The 15,117-nt window shown below is 38.5% G+C and overlaps 1 protein-coding gene across 1 annotated transcript in view; it reads right to left on the bottom strand.

Moving 5' to 3' along the window:
* spegb (striated muscle enriched protein kinase b) overlaps window positions 1-15,117 on the bottom strand; it is a 32,842-nt gene that overhangs the window by 11,727 nt on the left and 5,998 nt on the right. The window contains exons 2-29 of the mRNA XM_067516386.1: window positions 11,627-11,713; window positions 10,922-10,988; window positions 9,216-10,765; window positions 8,909-9,052; window positions 8,609-8,791; window positions 7,548-7,714; window positions 7,187-7,275; window positions 6,249-6,424; window positions 5,751-6,011; window positions 5,505-5,663; window positions 5,130-5,319; window positions 4,796-5,025; window positions 4,327-4,446; window positions 4,084-4,188; window positions 3,711-3,917; window positions 3,502-3,625; window positions 2,648-2,820; window positions 2,450-2,562; window positions 2,167-2,335; window positions 1,925-2,021; window positions 1,528-1,728; window positions 1,252-1,309; window positions 1,033-1,110; window positions 749-921; window positions 626-652; window positions 375-527; window positions 238-280; window positions 70-138 (exon numbers count right to left, since the gene is read on the bottom strand). Coding sequence (XP_067372487.1) covers window positions 70-138; window positions 238-280; window positions 375-527; window positions 626-652; window positions 749-921; window positions 1,033-1,110; window positions 1,252-1,309; window positions 1,528-1,728; window positions 1,925-2,021; window positions 2,167-2,335; window positions 2,450-2,562; window positions 2,648-2,820; window positions 3,502-3,625; window positions 3,711-3,917; window positions 4,084-4,188; window positions 4,327-4,446; window positions 4,796-5,025; window positions 5,130-5,319; window positions 5,505-5,663; window positions 5,751-6,011; window positions 6,249-6,424; window positions 7,187-7,275; window positions 7,548-7,714; window positions 8,609-8,791; window positions 8,909-9,052; window positions 9,216-10,765; window positions 10,922-10,988; window positions 11,627-11,713 — 5,213 coding nt within the window. The remainder of the gene's footprint in view (window positions 1-69; window positions 139-237; window positions 281-374; window positions 528-625; window positions 653-748; window positions 922-1,032; window positions 1,111-1,251; window positions 1,310-1,527; window positions 1,729-1,924; window positions 2,022-2,166; window positions 2,336-2,449; window positions 2,563-2,647; window positions 2,821-3,501; window positions 3,626-3,710; window positions 3,918-4,083; window positions 4,189-4,326; window positions 4,447-4,795; window positions 5,026-5,129; window positions 5,320-5,504; window positions 5,664-5,750; window positions 6,012-6,248; window positions 6,425-7,186; window positions 7,276-7,547; window positions 7,715-8,608; window positions 8,792-8,908; window positions 9,053-9,215; window positions 10,766-10,921; window positions 10,989-11,626; window positions 11,714-15,117) is intronic.

Here is a 15,117-nt window from a genome sequence, read left to right as displayed (position 1 = left end):
TTCATCAACATTCCAGATGTATTCTAGTTTTTTACTGGAATAAAAAAATAAAAAAATAAAATACCCCACCTGCCATTTTCTGCGAGATACAAACTTCTTTAGGGCCTCTGTACTTATTGCCTTCCCCTTGCTAAGGATCTGTACAATAAATAGACATTATAACAAAAACATTATGAGACCTTAACAGGATCATCAAATAAGTTAAGTAATTAACACTGTAGAAGTGCATTGTCTTACTTTGAACCAGGGGTGTCTGAGACATTCCTGAGTATCAGGTCTCCTAAAGAAAATTTTTATCATATTTCACTTTTCCAAGTTTATACATTTATTTGTTCCATTACCATACAAAGGTTTTCAACAATGTTTTTACTCACAGCTTGTCTGCAACTAGCAGTTTTACGATGAACCCTTTTGCCTCCCTGCAGAGGTCAGCAAACATACTCTCCTCAAAGGCAATATTATAATTTCGGATATTCAGCACAGAGCTGCGGTCATTCTCCCCAGCAAATGGGGAAACTCCTGTCAGACTGATAACATAGAAACATACTTTTAATAATGAGGCCATATGTAGACTTTAACAATCAAATTTATCAAAGAAATGTGATTTATATTCAGTTTTACTTACCACAGATATGCAATGACTCCTACTGACCTAGACAAATATAGAAGATAATTTAAAAAAGCTGATAAGTTAAGTAAGTAAGTAAGTTAAGCAAATTAAAAAATGTAAATTCAAGAGATACTATACCAGATGTCTGTTGCTTTTGACACAGGGGACTGATTGACAATTTCTGGTGCAACAAATTCCGGTGTGCCATATTTACAATACTGAGACTCCTCAGGTGTGATCGCCACTGCGTTGCCAAAGTCACAGATACGGATCTGATCACTATGAGGGTCTGCCATGAGGATATTATCAGGCTAAGTAATCAGAATATGAGAAAACAAAATATTATTATGTTCTTCCATCAGAATCATATTTTTATTACAGAATGTTTATATCTAAACAAAATGTTAAGTTCACATGGTTACCTTAATGTCCAGGTGTATAATGTTTCGGTAATGCAGGTAGTCCAATCCTTCAAGCAGCTGTCTTATACATGACCGTACCTGGTGGTCCAAAAACACAAAAATTTAGTGTTATTTATTAATCAAATATTATACTAATGACATATTTAACCACTGAAATATAATGGATGTTGAAATTAAATTGAAAGTAAGGTTTGCTGAGCTGCCTTACACAGGACTTACATCAGACTCCATTACTGTAAATTTCTTTGTGTATCTGTCAAAAAGCTCTTCATGGCATCTTTAAAGATTAATTAAGGGTAATTTTTCATAAATATACAATATGTAGGCATGAATACATGTTTAGTTCACTTTTAACAAGACAGAATTTTCATAGAAATCCTCTAAACAACAGTACATATTAGTTACTAGAGCAAGTTAAATGAAAAGTGTGTATTTTATTAAAATCATATAATTAAATACTCTGTATCAGAAACAGTAACAATATAAAAAGGATTCAGTTCAGTGATGATGATGACTCCGTTGTTTTTCTCAAAGGCATCATGGAAGTAAAGGACTCTCTCATGGTCCATCTTGGAAAGCAGCCTCATCTCTCTCAGAGCAGATGCCTTTTTCTTGGCCCGTGTGGAGATGAACTTTGCAGCATACTCCATTTTGCCTACCTTCTGGGTCACACGTTTCACATAGGAAAATGCACCCCTGGAATAAAAAAAAAATCTCTATCCATACATACTGATATAATGGAATCAGAATCTGTTAAAATAGTGTGATAAAAGCACTATGACATGAGAAAATACAGCCTAATTTGGCAAGTTGATTGGTTAACTTGGAAAGTGCCTCACTAGCAACGCACAAGATCATATGATTTCAAATGCGGCCTTAATAAAAAGCTTACCTTCCAATTTCTTTATGGATGTCATAGTGGTCTGTCAGTCTGCGCATTTTCCTTAGAATAGTCTCCTCATCATCAATCGGGTTGTCTTTACTTTTAGCTGCGGTAATAGGAAGGTGTAAATTAGTATAGCCAACTGAAAATACTGTAACTACAAGGAAAGCTTCTTTGAGTTAGATGTCACGGTGCATGTTAGCTACAGTATATAGTCAAGGTAATGTTAGGAATCTTACACAGCCTCTTACCTTCATGAACTGTTAGTTCAGCTTTGCAAGACACAGATCCTGCCAAGTTCCTGGCAGTGCAGGTATATACTCCAGAGTCTTCTGGACAAGCGTTTAGGACCACCAATGAACACTCATTATCATCATACACAAATGTGTAATGACTGCTCTCGGACAGCAGAACATCATTCTGAAAGGAAACACTGAACATTTCAACAGTAGTTCTAAAGTATTAAGAACCTTTCATTTGATTTATAACACATGTAAGTTGACATAAACATAAAAAGTGTGAGAAAAGCGAAACCTTGAACCAGAGGATGTCAGGGATGGGCTTGCCCTCCACAACTACAGCAAAGCGAGGGGTCTCCCCAGAAGAAACATCTAAGTCCTCCATGATAGTTTCAAATTTTGGTGGAGCTGTGGACAGTGTAGCAAAGATAGAATGCTAAGTTCTTTTACATTTACATAAATAGATCAATAGATGTCCTGCTGCTGACCGTACCTGCCATCTCCACACTAAAAATGCAGCTGTCACTGCCATATTTGTTGGAGGCCACAAACACCATCTCCCCGATATCAGCATTCTTCACTTTCAGCAGCTTCAGAGTGTGCTGATCATCATCTGGCATTGCCATCTCGTACAGGCCTGGCTTACTGGCCAGGACCATTCCGCCCCTGAGGAAAAGTGTTTGTATTGTTAACCTTAATTAACATGTTAACAGTAAGAAAGGAAGCGGTGGCAACTAGCTCTTGCTGAGTGTAATGTAGCTAAAAATATCATAACTCTGGCAATCCATGCAGAATATTAAGCAATTTATTGGTTTGTTTATTCGGTTTCTGACCTTCATCAGAAAAAAACTACCCATTCTATTTAAATGTTCTTTTAAGAATCCCTGATGAATTCTACAAGCCAAGCAGCATGTGAAGTTGTGTCAGGAATTCGAGCCTTAGTGTCAGGACATACATTTTGCACTTCTCTCAATGATTGACAATAAATGGGAATTCAATTTCTGCCTGTATTATTTGACAAATTTATTTATGCTTGTCAGTCATCCACTCTGACATTTCAATGATGTACTTGATCCACAAGGTGGTGACTTTATCACCTAATACCATGGTAGTTAAAGAAGTATATGATTACAACATGGATGTTACAGTACAAACTACAAATATAACTGCAGTGTTATTATACTAGTTGAAAAATGTTTTGGTTTACAGTAAAAGTAAATAAAAAATCTGAACTGTATATTTGGTACATGCTGGGGAAAGAACCATATGTAAATGCAAGAGAAATACATTCCTGCAAGCTTTTTTCTCTTTTACTCAGGCAATTCCTTTGTAGAAATAAAACAATACCTCTTCCACATGACTGCAGTGTTGACATGATTCAGAGTAATCGTGATGGTGACTGACTGGTGTTCCTTTACATATACAATGTCTGGCTTATCAATAATCACTGGAGCCTCTTGAAGGTAGGGGCCTTAAAAAATGCACACAGATTTTATTTAATTAGGTCACAGTGCACACAAATAGACGAGCAAATTCTATAAGATAGTCAAATGTACCTCGATCCAAGAGCTGCACTGGGTCGGTAGCAGGGGAAGGCTTGCTGAAAGCCTTGGAGGTGATGGTCAGGATCCTGAAAGCATAGCGGACACCTTTAGAGAGAGTGCTGATGGTGTATGTGGTCTCCTTCAGGCCAGAGGCTATGATGGTCCACTGGATGGAGCCAAGGGCTTGTTGTTGGATGGCATACATCAAGGAACTGGGATCTGCAAGTGGTTTTGATCCAAAATGTTACAGTGTTTCTGCATAAACGATCATTTTTGTTTTTAAAAGAACATCAAGTTGTCATTTATCATTATGTTTTATCTATAACTACAGCACAATAACAGATTTTTAAACTGTAACATGTCATGATATGTCTATATGCTATACCAATAGAAGGGTCCAGCCTCCTAGGTTTCTTCCAGCTTAAAGTGATAGTTTTACCAGTGATTGACTCTATCACTGGAGCTCCATCAGGTGGATCAGGCAGGATATCTAAAACAATGACAATGGAATTAGAGATCTATAAATGTTTCTGATCTGCCTTTCCACATAACACTGCTACAGAATGCATTACTGACCACAATTACTTGATGTGCCTTTTTCTTGAGGCACATGACACAAAGGAATTACCTGTAACATAGAGATGAGCATAGCAAGTGGCCTTGCCAATTTTGTTAGAGATAACACTCTTGTACACACCACCGTGGGCATGGCACACAGTGCGGATGACCAGGCTGTGGACATCACGAACTGTAAAAGGAAGCAGAAAAGGGATGTAAAAAAACAAGGCAAATTTTTTCTAGGAAATTCAACATCAAAACACTGACAAAATATCAAACCAGCCCACAAAAATTGAATTGCATTCACCAGAATCATGTAGGCATAGGGTATTTAGCCAAGTGCTTAAAACAAAGTCATGATGAACACTTCCTGAATCTTCCTCCAAACTCACCAAAGTAGTTTTAGTTGTAAATGTTGATTAAATTCTATTTTCTTTGTACTTTGTAGAGAATCACGAAAAACATTACAAGGGCTGTAGTTGCTTCGTAAAAGCTTTACAGCTTTGACAGACCTGAACACTAGAGAAAGAAGTACTTACACTGAGTCATCTTTCTGTCCTCGGTGCTCTCAATCCTTTTGCCATTGTGGAACCAAGCGATGGTGGGGTAAGGCAAACCAGCCACTTTGCATTTAAGCATAGCCTCCTTTCCTTCAATAACATCCAGGTCATAAAGGGGCTTGATGAAGTCAGGCATGGTAAAACGCTCTACCTCATTCTCTGGGACCTCTGGCTCCTCTGGGATGGATGGCATCTTCTCCAGTTTAGCCCTAAATGAAAGGGAAGAAAGAGGACATACTCAAAAATGAACAACATTGAAAGCATTAGTGGAAGGAAGCTCCAGCCAAACATCTAAGAAATAACATGCTCTTACATCTGTGAAGATATGGGTGGCCGTGGTTCTTGTACGTAAAGTTCGGCCGAGCTCTCTGCTTCACCATGAATGTTAAGGGCTGTGACAGTGTAGACACCTTCATCTTCACTTGTCACATGGGAAATAATGAGAGAGTGACGTCCACCTTCCTGGACAATGCGAACATCCTCACTCTCTGTGAGTGGATGATCTAAAAAAAAAGGAGCGTGTCTTTATGCATTACTTTATGAATCCTAAAATCAACAACAAAACACAGACAATGTGAGAGATATAAAAAAAGGTAAAGACATTTTGCAATAACTCTAATAAATCCTAAAACCAAAACTGACATACGTCTGTTGTAGATCTTAATGACACTATAAATAACAGTCTCACCAAAGTGACTCCAGGTGACTTTAGGCGATGGTGTCCCACTGACTTTGCAGTCAAACCGAGCATTACGCCCCTCAATCACTTCCAGAATATCCAACTTGCGAGTAAAAAGTGGTTCAATGGAGGGGATGACTTTGAGTTTGCCACATGAGGTCACTTCCTCTAATGAGTGCAAATTCAATTTCATTCACAGAAGAGATGGACATAGCAATAAATATAGCTATTTTGACATTTTTTTTTGTGACATACCTTTGACTGTGCTGAGCTTGCACATGTACGTCCCACTGTCATCCTCGTGCACTGAGTTGAGCAGAAGATGGCACTTTCTTCCATTAAAGTGCATCTTACAGTTGAGCAATGCAGGCTGGATCAGTTTGCCATCTGCAAGCCAGTCCACATCTGTGTCCTTTGGCCCAATGACATGACACTCAAACAATACCGTCTCTCCGGCTTTGGCTGTAACATCCTTGACTGGGCGGATGACAGCCAGACCTGGCTCAACTGGTGGAGCTGGATGGTAAAGAAGGGACATTTTCTGATGAGTGGTGCTTAGTGATAGCTGAACAGTGAACCGGTCATAGATCACAATGGATTTCTTTTTCACTTGGAGTTATGTTATCAATGTTTATAGCTGACTAACACATTAACCACTTGATTAGGAATTGAGTGACCATGCAGTGAACCAAGTGAGTAAAATGTGAATTGGAACTGTGACAATAAACACCAGCACTTTAAAAAGCAACATACCTTTTACCTCCAGTTTCGCCTCACACTGCTTCATTCCATACTCATTAATGATCTTACAGGTGTAAATCCCGGAGTCCGACCTCACTGCTGCCTTGATTGTCATTGCAAAAGTGCCATCTTCTGTCTCACGTACAATGTGTCGTGGTCCTGTTTTTACTGTAATTCTGTCTCTCAGCCTTCAGAAGGGTAGAATTAAGGAAACAAATATTTTAATACACGAGATAAATCCATTAAATACAACTCAATGCAATGCAATGAAGGACAGCCCATGACACACTTTCTCAAATACAAGTGCTCTTCTGGCTTGCATGGAGGGGGTGGGAAGTGGGATACATTCTCCAGCTTTGCCAATAATATGTTTAGCACATTCATTTCTGCTATTGTCCCTCGAGAGTCATGACTAACTCTAATAACAGAACCCTCTGAGTGACTAAGCCTACTCTTGTCTTCTGCATTAAAGGATAAAGCTGGCATTATTCTATACTTTCCTTGTTTCCAAACCTATTGTCCATCTCTCATTGTTTACAGCATCCCCTATTAAAGCTATAATTTAAAGAAATACCGTTTAGAAGTAGGCAAACTGTAACATTCGATCTGTAGTTTGTTGAGTTCAAATATTTCAGAGCATAATTGCAATAGGGTGGGCTTTGTAAAAATCTTTATTTGAACAAACATAAATTTGGATAACGCTTTCTATGTGGGATTGTGATATTTCTTTTTTCAATGGCTTTAGCCCTGCATGTGAATTCCAGATTATTGTATTTACAGTATTTAGAATGTGTCCCTCAGCTTGGAGATTATCTCCTTTAACAAATGCATTAATGGAGCATGCAACATAACAAAGTATGCAGTCAAGCAAGCTCGCTTATGAGGAAGATTTTTTCCATGTCCCATACAAGCCACGCGTTTAAGTGGTTTGATGAAGTGAAGAGACCTACCAGTAGAGCATGGGTTTGGGTTGCCCACTTATTCGTACAGACATGGTGACTTCCTGCCCTTCAATTACAGCCTGATCACTCATTGTTGCCTGTTTGAAATGTAATGCAAGTTAGAAGCTGAGAGATGCGTTTTACATGAAAGTTTTTAATTTGATACATATGGTGATGGAATGACCACAGAGCAGATATCATGTTCATGTAAGAAATTAATAATGATAGGCTCAAGGACATTTTGTACTCTACATATTTCCATGCTGCATTCTCAATAGACTAATTTACAATGCAGTTACGTGTACTAAACATAAAGGCGTAATATTCCAACAGGGAAAGACAATTAGGCAGAGCTATATGTAAGTCTCACCAGAAACGCAGGGGGTTTCCTAAATTGTGTGTCAATAGTTTGCATTGGTTCTGGACTTCCAAAATCCACGCTTTCCTCCAGGGGACTGAGATACTCCTCATCAGATGTAATAGGACTGCTAATATCCGTAGGCACTCCCAGGTTTCCTTTAGGCTCCTGTACAGACCCTATAAAAGCATAAAGCTTCAGGTGTGTTTCATGAAATAGTTTGACTTGATATTAGGCATCCTTGACTATGATCAAGTCCTACATGTGCCTTTAATTTTGCCTGTTTAAACTGTTTATCACTGAGAGGACACCTTAATAGCAACACAGGATTTAAAGAAGGCCATGTGTGAAAACAACAAAATAATTAGAAACTGATGTCAAATGTGATATCCAAACAATAGTGGATTCACAGTGAACGGAGCACTGAGCCTCAGTAGGCAATTTATAGGTTCAGTTTTGCCTCTGAGTTGCTATGGTAACTATAAGAGAGGTTGTTCAGCTGGAATATATAGCACGCACATTTTCCTCAGAGACATAATGATTAGGGAGTCGGAGAAAAGTCAGCTAAAACTCAATGCCATTGTGGGAGGAAACCACAACATGTGTTTTTATTTTTTAAGGTGGACAGTATTAGCTTTCAAATTAATGCCATAAATTAGAAATGATAGTATTGTACATTGGCCTGTAATAATAAAGGGTAAACAAATAAGTGTCCTATTTCACTTCTGACAGACTATAAAAACTATTGGAGATAACATGAAGATAACAAATCAGTAAACTATGTCTGCCATGTAGGTCAGGACAACAATTTATTTCATTATTTTAATACAAATGCCATAAAGGCAACTATCCATATTTCTTATATGGTTGACCTGATGTAGTTACATGAACTATAAGTAACTTGTTTTAATGGAGACACAAGTAAAATCTGAACCCTATTGTAGAATCATTTTTGCCAAACAAAAGTGGATAACACTACCTTTGTATAATAATGCAGATTTAAAAAATGAAGTTTGAAACCAAAAATAATGACAGAACAGTCCTGAATATTTACACTATAGAGTCAAACGTACCTGCTTTAACTGTTAGGGTGGCACTGCTGGAGGATTTGCCCACCTGATTAACAGCAGTTACACAATACTTTCCACCATCACTTGTTTTAACTGATTTGATGAGCAGACTGTGGCGTTCACCCTCCACTTTGACTGTGTAATTTGCAGTGCCAGAGATAGCGATGTTGTCTTTTGTCCAGGTAACTTCAGCAGAGCGAAACAGACAAATAAAAACAAATAAATGTACATGTGACACATCACTTCAAAATTACCTTTGAGAATTTTGTTGTTAAACACACAAAGTACTGTACGACATGTTACCTTCAGGAATGGGGGTGCCGGCAATGACACACTTTAGTAGCACATCTGCATTAGCAGATGCAACAGTGTCTTGGAGGGGAAACTCAAACACAGGGGCCTCCATTGGGTCTTCTCCAGCAGACACATAGGAATCATCGGAAGAATCTGCACAGTTTGATAAAAGTCATTTACTTCATAATCAAATTAAAAGAAAGCCCCTGTTGTGAGTAATACATAATTGGTTGATTAAAAATGAAAAAGAAGCAGATTGAAGCTTCCCATTACTACAGAAAGCCCAAAGGGAGAAGAACAATATACTGTATCTAACCTTGCTCTGATGATATAGGTCGAGGGCGGCGGCTCTTTGCTTTGGTCTTCTGCTGTTGTCCATCTTTGGCATTAGTAGTAATCTGCCGAGGTCGTCTTGTCTTCACTGGAACATCAACTTCCATCTTTTCATCTTCAACTATAATGGTGGGTAATCTTATTTTTAAGGTTGGTTTGGCTAGCTCCACTTCAACTTGTTCCTCTACTGGGTTGACCTGTGAAACCCCTAGGGGTTTCCGAGGATGCTGAATGGGAAGATCTTGCACAGTGGCAGCTTTTTTTTGTACCAGTGGACCATCAGGTCTGTTTTCAATTTTTCGTACAACAATTTCAATTGGAGCCTTTTTTCCTGAAGCTTCATCCTTCTGTAATGTTTGCCCAAGAGATTCTTGAATGTGTGGAGATTCTTGCATTCGTGATACCCTCTGTACAAGGGGGCTCGGGGGCCTTCGTTCAACCTTGCGTACCATCATCTCAGCAATGCCTCTACTAGGGGATTCTTCCCGTTGTCGCTGATATAATGCTGGAGATGATGATCTCTGAATGATTTCTGTAACAGGGCTGACTCTATGTAATTCTCTCTCTAATCGATGTCCTGGCAAGTCAGACAACTGCATTGACTCTGGGGTGCCTGCAATCTCTCCAAATCTACTGACTGCTACAGTTGTTGAACCAGTGCTTGCTGTCTTTTGAAGTTGTGATTTATAAAGCTCTGTTTGCTGTTGTGGCTGCATTTGTTTCTGGCATAAATCAACGTCCCTCTCTTCCTTTGCCCATTGAGCACGTTCTCTTTCTTGAAGCTTTTGGAGGACTTGTGGAGGAATAGGCTCAATTTTCCTGAAGGGCTGGTGCTGCTTGCCCTTCAGAGTGAGCTGTTCAGTTGAAAACGATTTCTTCATATGAGGTTTTCCAACAAGTTTCTTAATGCGCTGGAGCTCCTCCGTGAACTTGTTCTCAATGTCCTGGACTTTTTGGGAGTAGCGAGGTTTTTCCTCTAGTGAAGCAGCTTTCTGTCTAAACATCGATCTCCGTTCAGCGGCATCCTCTTTTAGAGCCTCCCTGAGATCTTCCCTTGAACTTTCCCTAGAGATGCCCAACCGGCTTCCTCCATCATCTGAATCAACAGATCCAGCACGATTGAACCCTGCCCAGGATTGTCCAGAGACGGAACCCTCTGGAATGTCAAGGCTTCGTCTCCTTTCTTCTAAGTCACGAACCTTCTCAAAAACCTTAGAGCTTGCCCTGGTAAGCTTTGGGGATGGTCTTAGGGTAAATTCTTTCCGGGAGTACTCACTCAGAGGAGTCTGTGGTCGGGAGTCCTGGGTACTACTCTGGGACACAGATTTTGGTTGTTTAACTTTTTCTTCAAACTCCCCAGGAACTGTGTCTTGGTATTCAGTTGGCACAACAACTTTCTTCCGTAAACTGATAGGTGTAGTTGAACCAGAACGGTTTGACATTGGAGAAGGGGAGGTGCGTTTGATGAGCCTTGGGGATGGAGGTGGAAGGAATTGTGAAGGAGATTCTGTAGAAAACTCCTCTGACCGTCTCCTGAAAAAGATTTGATTCAACATTTGTTGGATGCAGGAGGTTGCTAGTAATTCTGCTAGGTATGACATTTGTGTATGGAATTTGAGTTTAATATACAGTCGGCATTGTGAGGTCATCTTAAATATGTTTGCTAGGTTATTAGCATTTCTTTCTTGCCTGGTTGAGTTTGACTGATCCTCCTGTTGATGTGTTCTACTGTCATCTTCTGCACATCTTTCCATCACTGCATTTCAGGTAAAAATGACAATTGTTGGACACATTTTGTAAGTAATGTTAGGTAGTGTATTAACATTAACCTCCAGAATGAAACAAGGTACGTTTTCAGCAGTATCAATCTATATTTCTGTGTAAACATTGACAAACTGACTAAGGTTTGACTCTGCAATTCCACCTCTATATATAAATATGGCCTTAAAAAAAGAAACATGTTTTTTCAAAAACAAATTCTAAAAAACTGTCATCTTTCAATTTTCTGCTGCAGCAGGTAGGTGTTTTTCATAAAAAGCTCTGTTAAGAAAAAGAACGATTAGCTAGTGGTGCAGCATTCTGTATAGCAGCTGAGCAGCTGGATATTTTTATCAGATTTTGAAGGAAACAAAAACAGTAGTTAGTGTCTGCTTTGTGTTTGCATTGGAAAGCTTTGGTTATACCTTCCAGATTTACCTTAATCTCCAATAATGCTGCTTAAAATACACTTCCGTTAAATATTTGACAATTTACTTAAGTGCCTATAAGTGTTGTACTGTTGTAGCATTTATAGATATCAGCAAAATACCAACACACACACAAAAAAAAAACATTAAATTGTGTATAGCTAAGAATAGCTGCAAGCTGGACAAATAGTAGATAGTAGATAGATACCTCTATGCACAGTCTGGTCGTCAACATCACCACCGTCTTCTTTGATCTCAAACTGTTCTCCACCTTCATCCTCAGTTGTTTCGGAATCTGAAAAAAAAAAAAAAAAAACGTACAATTTTTCATTAGTTGGCACTATTGGGAAACAATGTTTCCATAGCAGAAGAGGCAGAGTGAGTGCACTGTTACCATAGGAACCAATAGCTACCTTATCTTAGTTAACTTAAGGTCATGTAGGGGGAAAGTGAACCAAAGATTACCAGTGCAGGTGAAGGTGACACATTTGAATTGCGTTACTTAGAAATCAAAACTATAAAATGTTGACTTGTGAAGAAACAACATGGCCTGAAATATTACATTAAGTATTTTAAAAACTCTATATTCAAGAATACATTTCTGTTCTTCAGTGTTACATTGTTTTTAATTGCATTCAATTGCCCTGTCAAATCAAAGCCTGTTAAATAATGTTAGCGAATGCATCATGCTTAATATGATTAAAATAAATGTTTTAGTATTTACAAGAGAAAAACCTACTTCTTTCTAAAAAAGTGTTTTTTCTCAGATTGACACAAAATTCAGTCATTGGTAGAACTTAAAATAGAAAGCACTATTGAGTCATTGGCATCCCAACAGCTTTCATGAGGTGTTTGCTTAACAGTAGGTGGAATTACTTATAAAACAGAGCTATCTGTCATTCCTTGCAGTAAAGAACAAACTATGTTGGTCATGTTGAACATTGAAGAGAAATACGGGCAAATGTGTACAATGGAAAGACAAAATCTACCATATGGTACAGTACACAGAAAATGTGTTTCCTGTATGTGTCAAACTGATGTCACAGCAAATAAATCTACATTCATAAGTAGCTACACTGCACCCATGTAATATTTATATCATATGTCTCAATTTCAGACTTCAAAATATTGCAATCACACACAGATTCATCGGAGAACAGTTGACGTCAGAGTCTGACATGGTCGGTGCAATGGTGCCATGATAAGCTTCTATAAGCCTTTATTCTGTCTTGATTAAATAAAAAAAAAACATTTTGAAAAACATGTTTTTCACAAGGCATATGGTGTCGTAAATAGTTTTGGGGGAAAAGAAAATTATCTAAAGAGGACAAGTAAAAGAAAAATAAAACACACAAAAGCATTGTGGCAAAATATGGAATGAAAATATTTTCTTTGTGTTGTCATAAATGTAGCATAACAAAAAAATTTATTTCCACAACCAAATTGGGGCAGCACAGTGGGTTTAATATATAAATAATTTTTCACCCGATCAAGAAGGAATAATGCCCTTCAATTGGTCGTTATCAGAGTGTAGTTAAGTACATTGTCTAGAGCTTCTGACCACTACTAGTGCTGTGGAGCAATGTTTTTATGTAGGCATGTATGGTTACGCATTTAACCCAATGGCTGTTCATACAAATGACTTCTTGCTATTTCGGGAACAACAGGAACTGTTTTAATTTTTAAAAATATGTGGGGGAAAGTGACTTATTTAGACTTCTATGGGACACTTTGTGTTAGTTAAATTTTCTGTCGCACTTTGTTTTAGAAACGAGGTGGCATGGCTCCATTAATGATCCGCCTTTCAATCAACTGCATGTTCCTGTCTGCAGCCTTTTGTTATACATGTGCAGTTGGAGAAAGCAGATTAGAAACCTAGTTACGCCTATACACGGCAAAGAGGTTCTCCGACAGAAATTTACCTTGGGAAACCAGGTTTCCTTAATCCCCTACCCCAATTTGGGAAGCCAGTTTTCCGGTTTACATGAAAGTTAAGAAATCAACTGTAACCTGAATACGTAAGTCCATGTAAATGCATTGTTTGTATGTAACTCAACAGAAGACCTGGAATGTTGACATACAGTATGTGGTGTACAAACACTCTTTGTTAAAATATTTCTGTGCATGCTGCATTTGTAATTTAAAACTTTTTACTAAATGATAAGTGACAACAGTTAAACACAATGAGTAGGAAACCATCCTGGAAGCAACGGGAACAAACAACAGTATCACTAGCTTGACTTGTCAAAGGTGTGATGGTAGCATTAAACTGTAAATAATTGCATGAGGTATTAGTGCACATATGTCATTATATTCTCAGGAACGCGTCTGTCATAAACCTTTCAGTCTATTTCCCAAGTGAAAAAGATGCTGTGGCATCAAAGTTACGGCATCCAATATAAGATTTATACTTTGTTGAATATTACCTTGATGTTCTACTGCATGTTTTTTCTGATCTGTTGAATGTTGACTAGTTTAGGAGCCACACTGTAAATGGATTTACAAAATATTCTTAGTATACGTATAGACTATATAACAATAAATCATGTAGGAAAATGTAGAAATAACCTTACTTACATGATGAACATCAGTCTGAAAAACCTCAGACTAAGTCCGAATTATGCTGCAACTCTGAAAGTCTGTAGTTCTTTGAAGAGTGTTCAAAGCTACAGCATGGAATGGCCTTGGGCTTTCGGATTCAAATCAGAGTTCGAATGCTACAGTACTTTCTAGTGGCCATTGTAATTAAGTATATTCCCCAATAACACTGATCTAACCCAGCTTCATTTCATGAAAGGCTATACAGAGTAGGATCATATTTTCTAACCACCTTCATTGCATTGGACAGCTCAGCAATCATTGTGGGGTCAGGTGCTGAATAATAATGTTAATAAAATGCCTCTGTCAAAAGTCTAAATTAAATATTTCACATTTCTTGTCTTTTTTATTGTAAATCAGCACGCAAAAAGCAAAGACTTCTAATTAACAAAGTTAAAATGAATCGCACTTGCCTGATTTTTTTCTTTGGTCTAGATATTTTTCATAGCAACTGGTGGTATGTCCTCGACAAGTATCTTTTGTCTTGGCTTAGATTCGGCAGCAGGGTATTCCCCAAGATACCTTGGAGGTTCCAAGTCATTACTATACGCTTAAATCAGGACATCTTCTAGCAGACATCAGCAAGTGATATCAGACTTTGATGTCAAACATTTTACTGGTAATATAGTGTAGCCTGCTAATAACACATTAAAGCTTCTTAATCAAATCCAAAGAAAAAGGAAAAGAAGGCACTTTGGTCCATTATATAACAAGTTGAATCTCAGAGTCTCAGCAGTTCTTCTGAGAGAGTCTGTATCTGAAAAGCATACGGCGTAGACCTCCATCCGCAGGTGGAAATGTCTGTTGAATACATATCATCCACTGTGAGGGAGCCCCCCTGTCCACACAATAGCCAGCGACAGTGTAAGCATCTTCCCCCGCTGCTTTCCACCCCACAGGCAGTGCACACCGATAGGCAGAAAAACCAGTGGGAGTGATCCAGCCCTCTTGAGATCATTTTTTCATTTTCCCTTCCTCCCCATGTGCCTGTGTCTTAGTCTTCAACTGGTGTAATGAGCCGATGTTGTGTTGTCGGCAGCGAAGGGGAGCATCACTGCAACAGCTAAAGGGACCTCCTCACTCCTCTGCATTGCTGGAGCA

The sequence above is a fragment of the Channa argus genome, chromosome 9 (assembly GCF_033026475.1).
Source record: "Channa argus isolate prfri chromosome 9, Channa argus male v1.0, whole genome shotgun sequence".
NCBI classification, from domain to species: Eukaryota; Metazoa; Chordata; class Actinopteri; order Anabantiformes; family Channidae; genus Channa; species Channa argus.
This window is presented reverse-complemented; position numbering and strand designations above follow the sequence as displayed.